We start from the raw sequence: 23,709 nt of genomic DNA, 5'->3' as shown, positions 1-23,709 counted from the left end.
CTCGGTAACGATCAACAATTATGTGTTTATAATTTTGCATGGAATCGACTTGTTCCGTTTGCCAGACCCACATCCACCACATGTCAACATCTGTGAGATGTAATGGATGGGTGCACTTCCGAGATTGCTGGGCCATAACCTCCTCTAGGACCAATGTGATAGGAGTAATATTGCTACTTCTGATCATCTCCCAACGTGTCTCCAACTTCGTCGTCGGGATACGAGACACTCCCGCATTCTCCATGACAAAGTCAGAAAAATTTTAGGATTGAATTGTATGAATCAGAGAAACATCATGGTCGTTGCGGACCAGGAAACAAAGCTTACCACTACTTGTAGCTTGCAACGCTCCGAAAGGATCGTACAAGAAAGAGAGGAGGAGGATTTGCTTCTTTTTACACCAGTCTGTCCAGTACATCTTATTTCACTTGAGCTAGACTCTACATGTAATGTATGGGGGTAGCCGATGAATAGTTGTGCCCTGCTCTTTATGTCTTATGTTGGCTGAGTTTTGGAAGGCAATAACCGTCTGGTGATATGGGACATCAATTATCCCGTCATTGTCTAGGACGGAAAGCCAAAACTCATGCATTCCGTCCTAGGCAGTGACGCTGACCGAGCAAATTGATAACATCACATTTGCACGGTGAACGCTCCAATATTGATAAGAGAAGATTGCCGCAGCCAGATATCATTGCCTAATAAATTATGAGTCCTGTCATCCCTTGGCTCAGACCATCTCCCTATCAACGTCTCCGTTAACAGATCACCCGACTTCATAACCATTGATCGCTGTACTTTTCTGAACCATGGAAAAGCTGATTGGCAAAAAAATCAGAGAATTTACCAATCAGCTCTTTAGGGAGCTGGCCATTTCTTTAGATCTTCGGGAAAATTTTCCGGGAGAGAATTTTCGGAGATATCCATCCGAAATCCCTCAGCAGACCGTCCGATTTCGTCACCTCTGGACGCCTCAGTTAATTGGCCTAGTTTCAGAGAGTTCTTAATCAACGGGTCAGAGATCTGCCCAACCCTTTTGATGTTCGTCTTGCAGAGATGACGTTCCGAGATATCATCACTGCTGCAACCGCTCACTACATACCTGCTGGTCGAATACCCGAAATTAGACCAAATTTCCAAACAGAGGCGACGGGATTAGCAAATGAGCGTGATTAGCTTCGCCGTACCAACCCTTAAGTAATTTCTTTGTAACAGTTACATAACCATCGAATTGAGGAAAGAAGGATGATAGAACGTTCCCAGGAGGTGAACAAATCATTTTAACTGGAAATATAGCCAAGAGTGATAGGACAAAGAGTAGTGTGCTATGTCATATAAGATCCCTCTCAGCGGAGGAGGTACCACTACAGTTTACGATGATCGATGTTGCAGATGTCACCCGAAACACGAAATCATCCAACGCGTTTGGTGCGTCAACGGAAATGCTTAAGCAATTGGATGCATCCGGGGTTGAGTATTTAACAAGTGTCCTTAATATATCATTAACCACCCTAATTGTAACAGAAGCCTGTAAAGTTGCCAGGTTGGTCCCGCTACTAAAGCCAGGCAAGAGAAATCGTACGGGCCGATTTCCTTTCTGTCGCCAACAGGGAAGCATTACACGCCATATTCACACATATTAGTTGAGGACGCAACCGGAATAGGCCATGCGACCGAATAGCCATGTTGGCTCTTGACCTATCGAAGGTTTTCAATATCGTTAACCATGCCTTGGTGTACGAGGATATAAGGAAGACTTCCTCCAGCCGTGTTTGAAACGTTAGACGTCAACTATGTGTCGACTGTCAGAAATAAGAAGTCTGAGACCCATAGTGTGAAAAGGGGAGACGGGTTAATATCACTCAGTGCGCCTTAACCAACTTTAAATGAAAGGCGCTTACACTTGGGAAGTTTATACGGTTTCTGAAACTACAATGTTCATAGATGAGAAAAAATGAATAAAACTAAAAAAACCGCAGGAGGGCTTTTTAAATAAATCTCAGTCAAAGTTCAAATGTTTAGATTTTTTTAAGTTTTCACGTTTTTCATGTTTTTGCTTGGAAACCGCAAGTCCTATGGAAATGGAACTAAAAAAATGTTGTAGCAGTGAAAATTCTCTACAATATTGACCTTTACGATATTTTCGTATGTGTTACAGTTTCTGAGACATAGAAGTTGAAGTTGGGACAATGCACTGACTGTATCGCCTCATAAAACAATGACATGACTGCAATTTCCAAAAATAAACTTATATATCTCAAAAAATGGTACAACCTAGGAAAAAATGCAAAAGGCAATGTTGTAGAGAATTTTCACCCCTAGTCCCATTTTGATAAAACTTGCCGTTTTCAACCAAATTGGGAAAACCTAAAAAAAAACACTAAAAATGTGACCTTTGACCGCGGTTTATTTAAGCCTCCCTCCAGCGATTTTTTTAGTTTTTTTTATTTTTCTCATCTATGAACATTGCTGTTTCAGAATCTGCAAACACTTCTCAGGTATAAGCGGCTTCCATTTAAAGTTAGTTAAGGCGCAACGTGATCACCGAAATTGTTAAACCTCTGCCTTTCTGAAATTCCACACCTTCCAGATGGCATAGATATCGTAATATGTGATTGTACGATGTTGCCGTCGGGTCCGATCGTCGATGACATATGTGATAGCTTAAAATTCCACATAGAAGATTCAGTGCATTTCTTCCATCTGAGTTAAAATATCCTCCGCTGAATCCATTGCCATATTGTTGACCACCTGGACGGCTGAAATGAGGCTCCCTCCGAACATATTGGCCGATGGTGTTCTGATTCTGATCATTAATTACCATAAGATATTGGGTGTAAGGTTAGCCAGCATGTTTATTTGTGACAAGATCAGAAGTAGGAACAAGGTTCTCAAGTCGCTGGCCAACAGCAAATCCTGTATGCTGACAAAGAAACCTTGTTGACATCTTCTAAATCAATAAACCGGTGTGTGGCGAGCTATGCGGCGCCAGTGTCGCATGCAAATATTAGTGCTACGCAGTGGAAGAATATTCAAACCAGACCATTTTCAACAGAGATTACCTGTTGCATGTTATCACCGTGAACCTCCCTGCCACAATCTAGTGGCAGGAGAGATCTTCATGATCTACAGAGAGATCCAAAGGTATAAACCGGAACCTTTAGAGCCTATTAGCCAGGCAGGTCATAAAACTTCTTCATTAAACAATTGTCAGGTCTATGTTTTGGTACTTTAAAGACTTTTGCTTTAACTTTTAACCTAACTATCAGTAATTTTGACATTTTAGGTTCTTCACCAAAAATTTCCAACATAGGTCCATGTTTTGGTGAAATTCCCATATAACGATACCTTCAGATTTTAGGAGGTTTAAGAATTTTAGCTACATTTGTTGACTAAACTATCAGTAAATTGTCATATGAGGTTAAAAATTATCAATATATGTTTTGGTATAGCCTCCATATAACAGTACCTACCGATTTTAGGTGTTTTGAGAAAATCAACTACATTTGTTGACCGAACTATATATAATTTGAGCCTTAGGATTCACAGTGGTCACAAGACTACTCCACCAAAATATGTCAACATAGGTCCATGTTTTGGTATAGTACCCATATAAAGCTATCTTCGATGTTCGGCATTTTAAAGATGTTTGCTAAAACATCATTTTAAGTTGTTAAAACACAGGTTTATATTGTAGAAGATTACGTTTTATGTCTTCAAATCTTTATTTTAAATAACTCTAAGAAATTAAAAACTCTGATTTAAATAAAAATATTACACAAACTTAAAAAAATTGGAAAAACATTTTTATTCAATAAAATTGGTACTCCTCCAAATTCCATAGCTCTATCTTTATCCGTTTAGAAAATATAGATTTGTGACACAAAAAAAACCATTTTGGCCACATTGTGCGTTCTAGAGAATTTTCACTAAGCCTTAACTAACTTTAAATGAAAGGTGCTTACACCTGGAAAGTTTTTGAGGATTCTGAAACTACAATGGTAAGATGAGAAAAATTAACAAAACAAAAAACCGACGGAGGGTTTTTAAATATTTTCACTGCTACAACATTTTCCTTAGTCCCACTTCGATAGGACTTGCGGTTTCCAAGCAAAATCGTGAACCTAAAAAACCCTAAAAATGGGAACTTTGACCGCGATTTATTTAAAAATCGCTCCGGCGATTTTTTTGTTTTTTTACTTTTCTCATTTATGAACATTGTAGTCTCAGAATCCGCAAAAACTTCCAAGCCCCCTTTCATTTAAAGTTAGTTAAGGCGCACCGTGAGGTATTTGTAATTTGACATTTACTGAATCGCTGTACTGTGCCACTGCGAACCATGGTACCACAACCCCAGCAGTCCCTAATATTTAAAAATAAATTTATATTTAATTTTGATTAAACAATGTATTTATTTAAAATATATAAAACAAATAATAATAACATATACATATTTATGCGTAAAAACAAATTATTTTATATAATTAGAGTACAGATATACATACATAAAGTTATTTATTTACAAAATTGTTGAATATTTTCAAAAATAAAATTTGGTTTTAATAAAATAATAAAAATATTTAACTAAATTATATAGATTGTAATTAGGATAGATTGAGTAAGCTTTTTGCGTTCCAAGCGATAAAATAATGTTTCAATGAGTGATTTATTCTCATTTATCGGAATCACTTCTTGACGTGAAGAATGTATTCGAAGTATACAACAAAAATATATCACAAAGCAATAATGTGGATAAGGTAAACAAGGCACATTGTGATACCTTAATAAAAGGGGGTAAGTCATTAAATCCTGTACTTCTTGGACAAAACCAAAAGCTCTATTTGTTAAAAAAACAATACCAGTTTATGGAACATTTTTATGTGACAAAGCACTATCGACGATATTGAGATGAAATAGCTCTTAACATGCCACCAAATGAAAGCCCTCTGGTTCATCATCAAACGATACCCAGGTATTTTGTAAATATTTTCGGACATCACTATCGGTGGCAGCCAAATCAATTAATGGATTATCGCTCTTCTTCTCCTCCAAATGGCTGTTGCAATGGACATCAGCTTTTGATTGGAAGACACCATTACCATTTTGTTCCTTTAAAATGTTATTGCTTTCATTCTTATTGCTGTTGTTGTTGTTATTATTATTATTGCCAATCGTTGTGGTGGTAACAGTCATCGCCCCATTAATGGGATTCTTCACTTGATGCACCACCGTATCACGCCAATTCTGATAAGCATTCTCAAAGCAACGAGCCACCAGCAATGTTATTTCATGAGCCACTTTACGTTTGGGACACAAAAACACATGACAAGACATTTTCTCCTTATCCGATAGAGGGTCGAGTTCAGAGCCCACAAATGAAAAGGCATGATCGTGGGCTGCATCCACAGAACAATATGAAATTTTATAAATTGAAAAACGCATCAACGATTCATCGCTAACATGATCCAACACCTCAATACCCTCCTCGGTAATGACGACTTTAACACGTTTTTGGTTTTTGATTTTACGACCACCCGCTTTGGCATTAGCAATCACAGTTTTTATAGCCTCCGATGTTATCTTCTCAGAACGTTTATTCTCAATTGGTGTGCAACCTAAGTATTTTAATTCATAGGTTTGGAATATGGGTTTGTTGTCCTCCTCACCGTCGGCCTCCAGGGAGCCCTCAAAATTGAATTTTATATCATCGCCAGCATCTTTTTTGCCGCCATTAGATTCTTTGATGGTCTTATCACCACTATCGCCCAGACCCCAGTCTTCGCCGTCTATGACATCGTCTGAGGTGAATTCTGTAAATAGAAAGATAAGAAAAAAATATTCCGATTAGTTGCTTTAACACGAAATTACAGAAGAAATGATAAGAATTATACATATGTATGTATGTAAAAATGAACGGAATTATCTCACCAGAGCGCCTCGGAAATTTACATTAGACGAAAAAAAAAATTCTAACAAAGGGCACAAGGCTGCACACGACAAATGATTAATTTTATAAGATTTATACATATGTATGTATGTATGTAAAAATGAACGGAATTATCTCACCAGAGCGCCTCGGAAAATTACATTAGACGTAAAAAAAATTCTAACAAAGGGCACAAGGCTGCACACGACGAATGATTAATTTGCGTTCTAATAGTAATAATATATGGCGTAGATGAGGTTAGTAATCTCCAGGGATGTTCCGGGTACGTTGTAGCTATTTATCAGTACTGTGGGAAAAAATTGTGGCTGTGGGGAAAGGGGTGGAACTAAATGACCATGGAACAGATAGTATTTTCGTAGTTTACAAAAGAAGTTTTGGAAGTTTCCAGCTTTAATATTCCGTTCTGTAGGGGATATACCAAAAAAATGGACCTATGTATGTTGACGATTTTTGGTGGAGAAGTTTCTGGAGAACCACTGAGAACCTCAAATGTCAAATTTCAGCAAGTTCGGTCAAAAATTTTAGCTAAAATCTTCAAAATACCGAAAATCGGGGGTTACCGTTATATGGGGGCTTCACAAATTTTTGATGGGACCTATAATGCTAATTTTAGTGGAGACGTTTTATGGGCATTTCAGCTAATTCGATCAGAAAATGTAGCTAAAAGCCTCAAAATACCTTAAATCGGGGGTTACCGTGAACTCTCTTATATCGTTGGACTTCTCTCTCTATCTAGAACATCCTCTTGGGCACAACCATACTATGGATACGGATGACTATCACGGTAACACCCGAACAAGTACTGCAACGAGAACATGCAATTTTGTCACCGTACTGGAAGATGGTCCACCCTGTTGCAGTTCTCAGGACGGTGTTCTGACATGTTCGAACACTGAAATTGGTCTGAACTATTCACCTTTGCTGGCTTCTGTAACGGGAACACCCAGCCTATTTTTCAGACTTCGATCATGATATGGGTGGTTAGCGATGGGTTGAGAATTTTCGAATAGTACTCAACTCCCGCCTCTTCCAGCTGTTTCAGGATTAATATGGAGATACCTTCAGCTCCAAACGCTTTGGACGATTTAGCGTTCCTAATGCCATTTGCAAGTCAGCGTAACGTAGTCAAACGTCAAGGGTTCGAGAGTCATTTAACCGTTGCCCACAATTCACTAATTTTGGCTCTAATGTTGTAACTCTTCAGATGATATATATAACCACTTGTTACGCTTGTGCTCACCGATCAACCTATTAATTTCCACGACTCTGCGGTCGATGAAACCCATATTATTTCCATGTCCCGCCGGCTTTTTTTGGAACTCCTACCCCCTATATTTTTTCCATTTGATTCAAAAACCTTATATATGAAATTTTATGGCCATCGGTTAACGTTATCCGATCCGACTTTCACAAATTTTTGTACGATTCGTTTTTAGCCACAACAATGAACGGGTAAAGTTTTTTGATCGATTGTGGCCCATTATGTCGCGAGTTCATATTCCATTCGTTTTCGAGCTTTAGTCGAAACTGCAAAACGTTTTGTTAAAAAAGGGGATGACCCCTTAATGAGGTGGTCACAGAAAAAGATAAATAACAGCTGGCACCTTTATACATACGTTAGAAGTACTCACTTTCCACAACTCAAACAACGAATAATATCGATATACACTTTTATACAATTTTTTCTCACTCCACCAATTTTAAAATGTGCTTCATAAAATTGATGAATTAGGAACTACAGACCTAGGTGACCGTAAACAGCATATGCGCACTATTTACTTCCAAACAAATATAACGCCACGTATATTACATCCAAAGCGACCAAAAAAATCAGTTTTATAATGACCTTAACTTTAAATATTCAAATAGTTTAGGATAATAAATATTGTTAATGTGTGGAAAATATGGAGAAAAATGCACCTTGCCAACAATTATCGGATTTGAACCCTCAAAGACAAAACTACTTGACGTATCAATGCTAAAAATCAATATCTTTTTAATTGAAATGTTTTCTATATACTCCCGTCAATATAATTGTACTCCGAGGTACTTGGTTTGGACCATTTTTGGCCGCTGTCGTGACACTGTGCGGCCTTGAAATGCACCTTTGATGCACCAATTTGAAATGCACCTTTGGCCCCATACAAATTACTATGGAAACAAAGATGGTTATAAGCTAATTGTGAATAAAATAGGAAATTCCCAACTACTTTGAAGTGTCAATTCTTTTTGTATACACATCAAAGCAACACATTTCGTGTACTACTGTGATAGTGAAGGGAGCTAGACGAACATTACTTGACTACCGCATTTCAATTGTTTACATTGTAATGTTAATTAAAATAACTTTCAAATGAATTTCAAGAACAAAAGAAACATTCTATTCTCACTAATCTATTTCCGGGTAGTAGATTTTTGTGGTGGTAATTCCTTGAAATTTAAAATAAAATCTCTTATCTTAAATAGTTTCAAGATAAGAAGCATCTCCAGAAACATACCACATACATGCATACATAAATATATGACGCATTTAAATTGTTGTGACATGATAAAGATTTGATATGTGTTATTGTTTTAAGATTAGAAAAATCACAAATATAAAAAAAAAAAAAAAAATGGTGAGCCATTTCATCTTTAAAATATTATCAGTTGAAATAAACACCCACATTATGCCGGGGCGATTTGAAAACCTTAATGGGCCCTTCGCGTTTCTGATTCCTGGGATTGAACTGAGCAAAAAAGTCTACTGGACCATATGTCTACGATGGAAATCGAGCCTCCCGATTTTCACTTTAAGTTTTTTATCTACGTATTGGAAAGCATTGAACGCTCCTTCAGGCAGTTTTGGCCTTGAGAAAGTGCAAACTTTTCGAAAAATGTCGATAAATGGCGCTGTGCTACAAAAGTTGACCAGAAAAATATTCAAGCGTTCTGATGCAAAATTATATCGAGTTGGGATCCATGGACAACGACAATGTCTTTAATTCGTTTGTGTCACTTCGTTTTATTTTTTTTATAGCGGTAAAAGTAGTGAAAATCTGGGTTACTTATATTTTCAAATTTAAACGGGCATATCTTATTTTTTCCACAACGGATTTCTTTTGATCTTTCCTTTTAAAGGGGTGAATAATATCTTTTGAATAAGCTATTATTGTTTTAAATCGATTAACAAATGGCTAAGTTATAGTGGTTTATGTCTGAAAAACCGCACAAAAAACTATAAGTGAATTTCTCACAATTTTCAAAATTAATATTGAACAAAACAAAAAAACATTATATATTTGAAAATTATGAGAAATTCAGTTATAGTTTTTTTTTGTGGGGGTTTTCAGGCTTAAACCACTATAACTTAGCCATTTGTTAACCGATATAAAAAAGTAATAACTTGTACATACATAGTTACTATATGATAGCTTCTCCACAATTAGTAACTACTAAGCTCTTTATTTATGTTAAGTATAATTCCTTGGAGGAAAATAGTATCTTAACTGATGATAATCACTTTACGCTGATCATTTTCAGCAATCTCGGTCCGAACATTTTCAAAAACCCCTCGAAATACCTAAAATTGGGCAATACCTGTCCATGGAGGTTAGACTAAAACCTACACATGTGTATGTGGATATTTTTTTGCGAGAAAGTTTTTTATCTTCTGGGAGCACAAAATTGCAATTAACCGAAATATGCCCAATGAACCGTACCTAAAATCTTCTGACCAACATTTTTGTAGAATATTTGGATGCTGAAAAATATCATCTTGTGGTACTTTCACTACGGTTCAAGAAATAAAGGACGAAAAGGACATGAAAGGCATTGAGTTGGAAGAATGAAATGTTCTACAAAAAGATTTGCTAATCGATTTGACTGAAGACATATAACCTAAAAACGAAGCTACAACAACGCCAAACAGAGATATGAAGCTATTTTCCCAAGCATTATAGGGAAAAAATTAGAAACTTCATCGCGCGATATCTCGGAAACTTGGCCTATGGCGAAACTTGACCTCATCAAGGGCTTTCATCTCCAAATGAAATTTTCCGCCCCCCAAAAATGCTGCTGCACAGTGATATACAAAAAAAGTCTAAAAAATTATCATTATCAAGCCTTGGGCATATCGACGCCTCCAAACAATAGTATGCTAAGTCGACTTAGCATGTTTTCAAGTTCTTTACATTTTTATATTTAAAGTCCTTTAACTTAAATTCTGTCAAATTTTGGTAATGATCGGACAATCCGAACAGAAGTTGTAAACAAATATTTACTTAGCATAGTACTGAAGGTCAAAGAAATTTCCAAACTTTTAGAGCTTGTCCTGCAAAACTCGGTTTTCAGAATTAGCAAACTATTATTTGGAGGTGTCGAACGTCCTTTAGCTTAAATTCTGTTTAATTTTGGTAATGATCGGTCAATACGAACAGAAGTTATAAACAAATATTGACTTAGCATAGTACTGAAGTTCAAAAAAATTTCCAAACTTTGAGAGCTTCTCCTGCAAAACTCACTTTTTAGACTTAGCATACTATTATTTGGAGGTGTCGATATATGTTCAGTAGATCAGTTTTTGCACTATAATCGAAGCTAACATAACGTAAATTGACATTAGCCGCCTATTCTTTACAAAGATTACTTTGGCACATTGCTTTGTAGTCATTAGATAAATTAATTGAATTATTTTCTTTCGATGATTGTGTTTATTGTTGTTGTCGAACAATTTATTTGATTAATTGAAATACGCCCCGAATAAAAACAAATATTTGTCCCTAGATGTTTATTGTTTGTCTACAAGCAGCAGCATCGCCAAGCCTGTGATGATAAATTGGAAAAAAAATCTGGCGTTTTGTTGTTTACAAAACAATTTCGTAAAAAAGTTCGAAGTGATTTCAATTCGATGACAAACAAAATACAAATTAATCGCTTATTATAGTACTTTAGCCACCAGCATGAAGTGGATCCATTTTGTTGGAACACTAGAGAACATAAACTGAGTAATTCCAATTACGATGTTATGTTATTGCTGTTTAAATTGCGCGGTATTTTCCCTCTTAAGAGTGAAGGTTTTAGCAAATGTTTAAACCAGGGTCGAGCTTCTTTGCTTAGACCGTATAGTAGGGGTGAGCACGCCTGTGTGCTAGCACACAGGCAAATTGTTAAAACGTACTCTTAGTTTTTTGTGAACCATAAACAATTAAAAGTTTATGCAATTTTTTATTTATATGTTTTAATAATTTCCAATGTGGACGATTTTAGACAACATAAATGTTTAAAAAATGTTGAAATAAGTAATTAAACATCAAGAAAAATTAAATATTAATTCTCTCTTAAATTTTCTCTTTTCCTATTTTGCTCACCATTGCCGTATAGTGAGGGCGCCCACTGAGTTGTTTTTGCATTTGCTTCTCTCTCTCACGTACAGTGTAAATGAATGAAACCAAACAAAAACATAATGTGGTTGTTGCTTTTTTCACTCATACGTTCATACATGTCTTCGCTTTGGCTGTATTTCTGTGGTCGTCGCTGGTTTAAATTGAACTTCCATTAGCAACTGTTCGTGACGAATTTGGTGCCGCTCAACAGGTTCTTTCGGAGAATGAAGATCCGATTCATTATTTAGTACTATAATCCGTGTAAAGTAAAGTTCTGCGATATCAGTCCCATATGCGTCCATGAGAGCTTAGGGAGATTATATGACCGCTACCAGGGCCATGAAGTATGAAGGAACCTTTTTGCTTAATCCCATTGTTGTTGTTATAATGATGTAAAACAACTAATTTATTAGTGGAGAAAGTTTGGCATTTTTCGCAAAGGGGTAAGGCAGGGAAAACTAGTTTCGATCCACGCCACAGGATCTTATCATATCTTGCTTTGCAAACACTTTCGTTGTGTTTATGTGAGGTTGCCAAAGAAAAACTTCTCATTGAAGTTTTTTCTTTGGTCACCCTTAAGGACTGGGTACATAAGCTGCTACGACTGCTTCCCTGCTTCATTTCTGACATAATAAAAATAAAAGAATAAAGAAGGCCAAACTTATGTACCCAGACCTTTATACTTGATACTGATTGATGTTTGGGTATAAAAAGTTTTTTTGTTGAAAAAGTAATTGAAAAATAACTTCGGTGGAGAATAACCACAAACAAGGAACTAGGGAACTGATGAGATCTGGTGGCGAGGATCGAAACTAGTCTTCCCTGCCTTACCCCTTGGCGAACAATGCCAAACTTTCTCCATTGTTTAGTTGTTTTACAATATTTTTTTTTTTTTTTATTTACTTATGTCTATAGATACAAGATCCTTACAGACTATGTTAATTATATATATATATATTTACAAATATTATTATTCATTGTGATCCATTTAAGTATAATATTATTTTTCTCTTCAATACATCACGGTTTTCAGACAGATCAATCAGATGGTATAGTTTGTTGAATTCAATTAGTAGTCGGCGTAGTGGATTGTTATTCGCGTAGTTTCTATTGAAGTACTCAATGTGAAGTAGCTGGTAATTGCGCGTTAATCTAACTGGAACATTTATACAAATTCGTTCTAATACAAAATCAGATACAATTTTTCCTTGTATGATATTTAAGAGAAAGGTCACATTAAGCATAGATCGTCTGCTTTTTAGGGTAGGCAGTTTAATTAAACCTAATCTGGACTGATAAGACGGCAGTGACTGTATACTCCAGCCTCTATGTCGGAGACAGAACAATAAAAATTGTTTTTGTACCGATTCTATTGAGTTAGAGTGGATGTTATATACTGGATTCCAAATAATTGAACCATATTCTAATATGCAACGCACAAATGATATGTATAGTTGTTTAGTTATAAGTGGATCAGAAAATTCTTTACTCCATCTTTTTATAAAACCCAAAGTTTTATATGCTTTGTTAGTAGTAAATGAAATGTGATCTCTAAAGTCTAGCCTGTGATCTAAAAGGATTCCAAGGTCATTAATGGAATTTACAGATTCAACTGGTCGTTCATTAAGGTAGTAGTTTGTGTCGATCTTCTGTAATATAAAAATGACATGTGTTTACATTTTAAGATATTTAGCTCCAACAAGTTAACTTTACACCATTGATAAAAAATGTCTAGGTCTGATTGCAATTTGAGTTGATCTATTGGATTGCGTAATGAGTAAAATATCTTCACGTCATCTGCATACATTAAAACTTTAGAATAACATATCACGTTCGGTAAATCATTAATGAATAAGGTAAATAGCACTGGGCCTAGATGGCTTCCCTGAGGAACTCCAGAAGGTATGGAGATTTTATTGGAAATAGCTGATTCAAACTTGACCCTTTGTACTCTGCCAGTTAAATATGATGTTAGCCAATGCAGCAATGATTGACTAAATCCAATTTTATTCAGTTTTTCTAACAGTAATTTTATATTAACTTTATCGAAAGCTTTGCTGAAATCGGTATAGATACAATCAGTTTGATACTTATTTCGAAAACCATCATTAACTAAAGTTGTTAGTTCCAAAAGATTTGTTACAGTGGAATGGCGTTTTCGAAATCCATGTTGGAATTTCGATAATACAGACGATACTTGAAATGATACCAAGTCAGTGACTATTTTTTCAAACAATTTTGGGATACTATTTAGTTTAGCAATACCTCTATAATTACAGACATCGTTTCTATTTCCCGATTTAAAAAGAGGGATAATATACGATTCTTTCCATTTTTCTGGAAAATAGCCCAAGGTAAGCGATTTGTTAAACATTATAGATAATGGAAGAGCTAGGTTCTCTGCGCAGTGCTTTAAAATACAGGCAGGGACTCCATCTGGACCAGGCGTAGTTACACTTTTCAGGCTTTTTAGGCCGGTTAGCACAGAATAAGTATCAATATTATGTACATGTATAGATGTGTACTCTGAAATATTGTAGGGATATTGGGATGTGTCATCATATGAGTTATTGGAATATGTTGTTTTGAAGAAGGAAGCAAAAATGTTTGCGATGCCCACATCGTCGTCGGCAACCAAAGTTCCATACTTTAGAATTTTTGGATAAGTTTTTGTTCGGCGCTTGGTATTAATAAAGCGATAGAAATTTTTAGGATTACTTCTTACTTCTTACATTACAGATGTAGTTCTGGTAGAGTCGTTTGTTTAAGATAGTATATTCTGATCTAGCAATAGTGTAAGAAGCATAGTTAGTTTTTGTGCTACTTTTTTTAAATTTTTTATATAGTTTGTTTTTGCGATTCTTTAACCTCGACAAAGCAGAATTATTCCATGGAGGACCAGTGTTATTGAAGAGAACTGTTTTTGGAACTGCTTGTGATATAAAATTATCTAAAGTTTGATAAAAAATGTCTAACATTTCATCCAGGGTTTTTAATGAATAGAGCTTGTTCCAGTCAAAGGAGCTTAAAAGTGAGTTCAATTGAACATAATTTGTTTTCGAAAAACTGTATTTACAAATATTATTCTTATTTCGATTTATATTAGTGCTGTGTAATGGAATTTGGATGTTTATAGTGGGATGGTATTTGTCTTCAGGGCGAACAATTGGCTCGCACTGAGAGATTACAATATCATTAGGATGGTTTACAAAGATCAAATCAAGTAGTCTGTCTAGAGAATTTAAGATTTTATTTATTTGGGACAGGCCAACACTTATTAAAGGGGTTACGCATTTACTACTTACTTCACATGTTGTTGTGGGTAAAAGGTCATTTTCAGAATTTTCAGTCCATTTTAAATTAGGTAGATTAAAATCTCCTAGAACAACTAAGATATCATTGGATTTTGCAGTTTGAAAGGCATAAAGAATTAGTTCTACATGTTTAATATATAAGTCAATATCCGAGCAAGGAGGAATGTATGAGCATGTAATAAATATTGACAAGTGGGACAGACGAATTCTTACAGCGACTATTTCAATGTCGACCGGTGATTGAAAAGAAATTTCATCGCAAGGAAATGTTGACGATACAGCTATCAAAACTCCACCGCCTCTACTTTTCACTTTACTATCGCGATCATGTCTGAAAACTTGATAATTTTGACAAAAAACTTCATTATCATAGATGTTGCTGTTTAGCCATGTTTCAGTAAAAGCAATGATATCATAATCTAAATCGAAACTATCATTGAATAATGTGGATAACTTTGAATTCAAACCTCTGACATTTTGGTATGTTAAAGACAATTTGTTAATAGAGGGTAAGACATTTAGTTTTTTGATGGGTTTTTTGGTAGACGTACAATATCTGTTTCAGCAGCTTCTCTGTAAATATATTCGTGTATGATTGCTTTTTCGGGCCAGAATGATGGGTTAACAATTGTTTCATATACATCCTCAGGAACTATGATTTGGAATGATGTCTTGCGTCGTCTTTCAGCGTATTTAAATTTAACGACTGTAATGTCAAGGTTAGTTTTTAATTTGGCCATTATATATGAACTTATATCATCAGTAGATGTATCAGCAGCGAATCGAGCAGCGAAAATAGCACGTTTTGGGGTAACTACTCTTAAATTCAACGGATTTGGAGACGGCGTGTTTAAATTGTTTGGGGATTTTGGTGTCGCTTGCGGTGAAAAAAATACTTTTGAACCTGAAGGAGTGGACAAGGTTTTGTTTTCTACTGGAAAATGTGAAGATGGACCTTTTGATGGCGTATCATTAATTAAAATTGATGGAATTGATTGCGAAGAGGCTTCATTCTTCGAATTGTCACTCGCAATGGAAGATGGTTTTTTCCTTTTTCGGATAGAATCAAGTGGAGATTCAAGAAAATTGTCTAAGGACGATGCCTTATCGAAAAAAATCCTTGTATTTTAAAAACTTGTCCATTAAAGAGTTCAATTCAAGGCTCATTTCATTAAACGCAGTTCGAGTTGTTTTGAAGAATGTGTAAAACTCTGTGTCATAAAGTCGACATTTACTGCAGCTCCATCGTAAACCTTTATCTTCTCTGAGATTATCGGCAGTTTTTGCAGCTAATTCCACACATTTTATATGATATGCATCAAGGCAAAGCCAACATGATACCATTATTTGATGTATATCATCTATCTTACAGTTTAATTTAGCACAGCCCATTTTAGAAGAAATTAGTAGCTTTGCCAACCAGGTATTTTAGTATTTATAAGCTTAGCAAGTGTTGCAATATGATCTGTAGTGGGATTCTGTAACTCATTTTTGCTGTTATCGATAATTGTCGGTAAAATTAAAATGCTTATAATTTCGATAATTACCAAAATTTTTCGGTAAGTTTACGATGAATAAAAAGTAGTCGCTAGCCTCTACCGACACAAACAGCGATGCCAACTTTTCTTTATGTTTTTAGTCATAATTTTGCGATTTAATTTTACCGATTTTTGTCGGTAACAGCAAAAATGAGTTACAGAATCCCACTACTGGTACGAAGTTTTAGTAGAGACAGGAACCAACGTGTATACAAATGTTATTTGAAAGCTTTTATGTTAAGCAAGCTTTTTTAGCCAACAGCAAGAAACGGGGAATGACAGATTGTTTATGACAACAGCTATTAAAGCTTTATTATGGCACTTGTGGTTGTTATTTACGAAACACGCACAAAAGGAAATGTGAAAAACAAGATTAATGTAACTTTCTTGAACGTTTTTTGTTTTTGTTTATAACAGCTCAACGGCGCCGAGTAACAACAATTCACAGTGGCCAATTTTCACAAAAACCTGGCCAAAAATTCGAAAAAAAAGCAAATGTATCAATTAACACTAAATAGTGTCAAATATTGTTTATAGGATCTCATTGCGTGTAGTTATGAAAAAACATAAACGTTTCTTGTTTAGTAAGTGGGTATAAAAGCAGTTCAAAGTGGCCCTATTTGAAAAAATCTCAATATTTAAGTTGTTTATAAAAATATTATAATATCAAAATAAACAACGGTTTTTAAATATATTTTTTTGTAATTGTAGTGAAAGGTATGTGAAAGCAATTTAAAATGTTCAGTGTCGCTAATGAAGAAACTGTAGAAATGGTAAAATCTTGCACCCCTATTTTAGTATTTTGGTTTTTTTTTGTGGCAAAATTGATGCCGATATATCCTTGGTATGTAATGCAAATAGATATTTCATTTCTTTGGTGACTTATAGTGAAATTTAGCGGAGAACATTTTTGTGTTTGATGCCATTCTTCTAAAATGACGTTTTGTATGACAATTTTGCCAAAATTCACATGAAGTACAACCTTAACCCTAAGATATGTTTTTAGCTTTGCATATTTCTGGAGTTTAGGTAAGATGTAGAGTTTTGGTGTATTCTAGCACCAATAGTAAAAATTATTGGCGAACACATTTGTAGAATATTGATCTGATACGATCACATTTTATAGGACAAGGGACCAATAAGACCCCTTTAATGACCGTCTGAGGTTTAAAAAAATATGAAAATTTAAATTAGCGACCCGAAAATATAAGAACCCAAGGTTATGTCTAAATCCATTAATTTTTAGTGTTTTGGCCAGGTTTTTCGTAAAATTGGCCACTGTGCAATGGGATTAAGCAAGACTATTTTGAAAACACAAAATTGCAACAGCTGTCCCTATAAAAAGCGCCAACAATGCTCTGTATGAAGGAACCTTTAAACAGTGGTCCCACTTGTCTGAGAAAGTGCGACAAAAATGTTTAAATATATTCCCCAACAGCAAGAAACTAAGGCAAAAATAAAAAATCATATGTTGTTGTTCAGCGTCACGAAAATGCATCGTTCCTGCAAATTGATTGCAACGGTCTCCGCAACAAAGTTAGCGAAATTGTAGCTTTATAAGTCGAAGGAACATCATGGTCGCCTCAATACAGGAAAAATCTCACCATCAACTGATCTTGCAACGTTGCAACGGTTACAACGTTTTTCTTCCTCAGCTTATTGCTAGCTATCCTAATAGTCCCCGAGATGCCAGGCAAGGATGTCAGCAGAGAGAAATCGTACAGGCTGATCTCCCTCCTATCGCACAATGTCGCGAGTTCATATTAACTGTGGCCAAAAATTGAAGGAGTTGTCGTAGGTGCATAAATTTTGGTACACGTACCTATTATTGACTTACAATCTTCAGGACAAAAAATTGGGTTGGTCGGTCCACGTTTTGATATAGCCCCCATAGAACCGTACCTCCCGATTTTCGGTATTTTGAATGTTTTAGACACAATGACCAACCGAAAGTATTCAAATTTTGTGGTTAGTCTTCGGCAGAGGTATCAAACATTCCAACAGTGAATTGTGGGCTTAGGTCCACGTTTTGATATAGCCCCCATACAACGGTACCTCCCGATTATCGGTATTTTGAAGATTTTAGCCTCATTATTACACCGAAATTGCTGAAATTTGGTATTTAGTCTTCATAGGGGGCATTATATCTTCACCTTGAAATTTGTCTGCATAGGTCCACGCCTTCATATAGCCCCCATAGGACGGTACCTCCCGATTTTCGGTATTTTGAAGGTTTTAGCTTGATTATCACACCGAAATGGCTGAAAATTGGTATTAAGTCTACGTTGGAGGACTTATAACCTTTCACCAGAAATATGTCGGTATAGGTCCTCGTCTTCCTATAGCCCCCATACAACCGTCCCTCCTCATTTTCGGTATTTTGAGTGTTGTGGCCTCAATATCCACCCGATATGACTGAAATTTGGTGTTTAGTCTTCATATTGTTTGTGAGCATATTGAATATATCAAAATCTTGTCTTTATATATGAGAAATTTCCTTTCAAAAATTTTTTTGACCGATTAGTGGTCAAAAAAGGTCAATTTTTTGTAAAAAATCGAATTTTGATTTTCGCTGTTCACAATTTTTTTTAAAAAATTTATATTTTTAAAATTCTCTCGTTTTAAAGCAAGATTATGAAGTACTTAATAAGCCCACAAAAATATATGATGATCGGTTCATTCGTTTTCGCGCTATAGCCAACACCGCAAACGATTTGTTAAAAAGGGGGTATCCTCTCAGTGAGGTGGTCGCTGAAAAAGAGAAATGACACATTCGTCTGCAAATCTCTGCAGCTGGGACCTTTATATATTTGAAGTACTCACTTTTTACTACTCATACAGCAAAAAATATCGATATACACTTTAATACAATTTTTTTCCCACTCCACTCAATTTAAAATTTGATTCAGAAAATTAATAAACTAAGTAATACATGTTTGGGTAAATGTAAACACCATATGATTAATATTTACACGCAAACAAATGTGTAGCCAAGTTTATTACATCCCAAGAGAACTTAGGAACCATTTATGCAGCGATCGTTACTTTTAAATTTTAAATATTAACGCATAATATAATTTATTAATTTTAGGAAGAAAAACACAAAAATACGTATTAACTAAAATTGTCGGATTTAAATCCTCATATAGCAAAAACTACTTCACGTATCAGTACCAAAATCCAGATTCTTCTTAATTAATATGTTTTCTATCACTCCCCATCAATAAATTTGTTCAACGAAGTATTTAGTTTTTACCATTTTTGGCCACGGTCGTGACACTGTGTATCGCCAGTACTGAAGATTATAGAGGTCCTACTCCTGAACACATATCAGTCAAGGACTGAACCATAACCGGCAGTGCGACCGAACGTTGATGGTGGCTCTTGATCTGTCGAATGCCTTCGATACCGTCAACCATACCAAGATGTTCGACGACATTGAGAATACAGCCATTCAGCGGTGTCTGAAACGTTGAATATTCGACTATATGTGTGGACGCCAGTCGTTTGTAGAATTCAGAAATAAGTCAGTAAGAAGTCAGAAAGAAAGGGTGCTCCTGTAGACCCTTTCTGAAAGAAAGGCTGTTCCTTTCTAAAAAGAAAAGCTGTTTCTGTAGACACTTTCTGAAATTGTGCTTCTATATAGACCCTTTCTAAAGGAAATTGTGCTTCTATATAGACTTTTACGAAAGAAATGCTTTGCACTTTTGCACTTTTCGAAAGAAACGGTGCTTCTATATAGACTTTTTCCGAAAGAAATGGTGCTTCTATATAGTCCCTTTCCGAAAAAATGGTGATTCCATAAAGACCCTTTCCGAAAGAAATCGTGCTTCTATATAGTCTCTTTCCGCAAAAATGGTGATTCTATAAAGGCCCTTTCTGAAAGAAATGCTGCTTCTATATACAAACACTTTCCGAAAGAAATTGTGTTTCTATATAGATCCTTTCGGAAAGAAACGGTGCTTCTATATAGACACTTCCCGAAAGAAATTGTGCTTCTATATAGACCCTTCCCGAAAGAAATTCTGCTTCTATATAGACCCTTTCCGAAAGAAATGGTGCGTCTATATAGAAATGGCGTTTCTATATAGACCCTTTCCGAAAGAAATTGTGCTTCTATACAGACATTTTCCGAAAGAAATGGTGCGTCTATATAGACCCTTTCCGAAAGAAATGGTGATTCTATAAAGGCCCTTTCCGAAAGAAATGCTACTTCTATATAGAGATACTTTCCGAAAGAAATTGTGTTTTTATGTAGACTCTCCCTTGTCCCGTATGGGATGTTGTGGAACAATGTTCTTTTTTTTATGTAGACTCTTACGAAAGAAATACTGCTTCTATATAGAAGCACTTCCCGAAAGATACGGTGCTTCTATATAGATCCTTTCCGAAAGAAACGGTGTTTTTATATAGACCCTTCGCGAAAGAAATTGTGATTCTATATTGACCCTTTCGGAAATAAATGGTGATTCTATATAGACCCTTTCCGAAAGAAATGGTGCATCTATATAAAATCTTTCCGAAAGGAATGGAGCCTCTATATAGAGCCTGGGATGTTTGTGGAACAGTTATATAGACTCACTAGCTGAACCCGGTGCGCTTTGCTGCCCCGGCATGGTAGAACAAGAAAAGGTAGCAGCAATACCCAGCTGACTGAACTGGGTTGTAGTGTTAGTGTCAAATTCCATTCGACATTTTATGTATTTATTTCTATGTTCGATGTATATTAGGGATATATATATTTGAAGAACAAATTTATTCATCAGAAAAAAAAACTATTTCCCATAAAGACGGCTTCATATCATTGACATGTAACCTCCTCCAGGTCCGAACGACATGCCGCACACTAAAACACCGCTTATAGAGGCGGTACAATATTTGTTAATATGTGTGGTATTTTCTTAAACTTGAAAAGAATGAAGCCCTAATAAACATGTGCTTTTTTGTTTTCAAAAGCAAATGATTGAAACATCTTCTCTTTTTTCAATGAATTGCCAGCGACCCGAAACATTTTTGCAAGTATTCTGCTTTCTGCGAGAAATTATGCATTTAGTGGAATGATATGGAAACATTCAAATTGAAAATCTAACGAGTTTTCATTCATGTTTTCCAAAATATTCAATCAAATGTGAAAAATTATTAGTTTTTTAAATTCCAATAATTTATAGACATTTCCTTGTTTTGTTTACATTTACGTTGACACTAAGTCCCAATTTACATTAGGCGAGTTTACTTGCGGCAATTGTCAGTTTGTAGGTGTGAGAGGGTGCTGAGAGGCAAAGGGTTACCATATGCCTCACCTCTCTCTCCTACAAAATGACAATTGCCGCAAGTAAACTCGCCCAATGTAAATTGGGACTAAGGTTTACAAACAAAAACAAATTCCTTTGTGGTTGTTGTTCGAGTTGTATTTGTTGTAGTATTAACTTTACCTTGTATTTGTTCTACCATGCTGCCCCGGCTACGATAAAATATAATGGAATGCCATAATTATATTAACGTTTTTAATATTTTAACGAATAAATATAGGAGATATGAAGTCGTTATATACCTATTCAGGATTTGTATGGAGCTACTATGGTATTTTTGTATGTTTCAGGAGGTAACACTCCTCCGAAAGCCTTTCCGCCTATAAGTATTCCTAATGATTTAGATATATCACAATAAAACATAAATCTTAAGAAGTCTCTCAAAGATATTGTACTTAATAGCTGTAGCCTTGGCCAATTCCTTCCCAACTATAAGTACTTGTGTAAATAATGATGATTTCTACTGACTGCTAAGTCTTCAAAATTTCTTTGAAATTGAACATACGTAACAAAAACACGAAATCGATCGAAAATATATATGTGAGCTATATTCCTATATGAACCGATTTCGATATAATTTGTCAAATTTATTTTTAGACCAAATCGCGTCTCACATTCCAAATTTCATTGAAATTGAACATACATAGCGTGTTTTGTGCATAAAATACAGGAAATCAGCCGAAAATATATATGGGAGCTATATTCAAATCTTAACCGATTTCGATATAATTTGTCCCATTTATTTCTAGAGCGAATTCCGTTACGCTTTCCTAATTTCAGTGAAATTGGACATATATAGTGTGTCTAAATTTGAACCGGTCTCCATATAATTTGGCACATTTATTTGTGGAACAAATTCCGTCAGACATCCCAAATTTCAGCGACAATGGACACATATAGCTTGTTTGATGTATCAAATACAGAAAATCGGCCGAAAATAAATATAGGAGCAATATCCAAATCTGAACCGATTTCGATATAATTTGACACACTTATGTCTAGACCAAATCCCATTACGCATTCCAAATTTCAGCGAAATTGGATATATATACCGAGTTTGGTGCATAAAATATAGGAAATCGGCCGAAAATATATACAGGAGCTATATCCAAATCTGAACATTTATTTCTAGACCAAGTTCTGTAACACATTCCAAATTTCAGCGAAATTATACATATATAGCGTAAAATACAGGAAATCGGCTGAAAATATATATGGGAGCTATATTCAAATCTGATCCGATCTCGATATAATTTAGCACATTTACTTCTAGAACAAAATCTGTCAGGCCCTCCAAATTTCAGCGTAATTTGACACATATAGCGTGTTTGGTGCATCAAATTTGGAAAATCGGCCGAAAATATTTATTGGAGCTATATCCAAATCTGACCCTATTTCGATATAATTCGGCACATTTATGTCTAGACCAAATTTCGTTACACATTCCAAATTTCAGCGAAATTGGACATATATAGCGTGTTTGGTGCATCAAATGCAGAAAATCGACCGAAAATATATATGGGAGCTATATCCAAATCTGAACCAATCTCGATATAATTTGGCACATTCATTCCTAAAACAAATTCCGTCAGACGTTCGAAATTTCAGCGAAATTGGACATATATAAGGTGTTTGGTGCATAAAATAAGAAAGTCGGCCGAAAATATATGTGTATGGGAGCTATATCCAAATCTGAACCGATTTTGATATAATTTGGCACTTTTATTTCTAGAACGAATTCCGTCAGACATTCACAATTTCAGCGAAATTGGACATATATAGCGTGTTTGGTGCATAAAATAAGGAAATCGGCCGAAAATATATGTATGTGGGAGCTATATCCAAATCTGAACCGATTTAAATATAATTTGGTACATTTATTTCTACATCAAATTCCGTCACACTTTCAAAATTTGGAGATTGTATCTGTAATAGTTCTAAAGATATTTGCATACAAAATCTAAATTTTTTGAAGGTACCTCCTGTTTTGATGCTATATATCCAGATCAACGCGAAATTTCAAAAAATGATATAGCCTATTTTCATTTCAGGCCATGTCGCAATGTACCCTAAAAATTTCAGTAAGATCTGTTCAGCGGTTTTCGAGTCTATAAGGCACAAACAAACAAACAAACAAACAAACAGACAAACAAATTTCAATTTTATATATATAGATACTAAAGAAATGCTGCTTCTATATAGAAACACTTTTCGAAAGAAATGGTTCTTATATATAGA

General features: G+C 35.3%; 1 protein-coding gene across 3 annotated transcripts in view; it reads right to left on the bottom strand.

Annotated features, from left to right (window-relative positions):
• Positions 1–4,392: 4,392 nt before the first annotated feature.
• The window catches only part of LOC141394710 (uncharacterized), a 34,335-nt gene continuing 15,018 nt past the window's right edge, over positions 4,393–23,709 (bottom strand). For all 3 annotated transcript variants that reach the window (XM_073969501.1, XM_073969502.1, XM_073969500.1), the window contains exon 3: positions 4,393–5,810. In XM_073969501.1, the coding sequence (XP_073825602.1) occupies positions 4,921–5,810 (890 nt within the window). In that variant the 3' untranslated portion in view covers positions 4,393–4,920. The remainder of the gene's footprint in view (positions 5,811–23,709) is intronic.

This window comes from Musca autumnalis, unplaced genomic scaffold (genome assembly GCF_047663935.1).
Source record: "Musca autumnalis isolate F117 unplaced genomic scaffold, ASM4766393v1 scaffold_2, whole genome shotgun sequence".
Lineage (NCBI taxonomy): Eukaryota > Metazoa > Arthropoda > Insecta > Diptera > Muscidae > Musca > Musca autumnalis.
The sequence above is the reverse complement of the archived record's forward strand: the minus strand, read 5'-3'. Positions and strand labels throughout refer to the sequence as shown.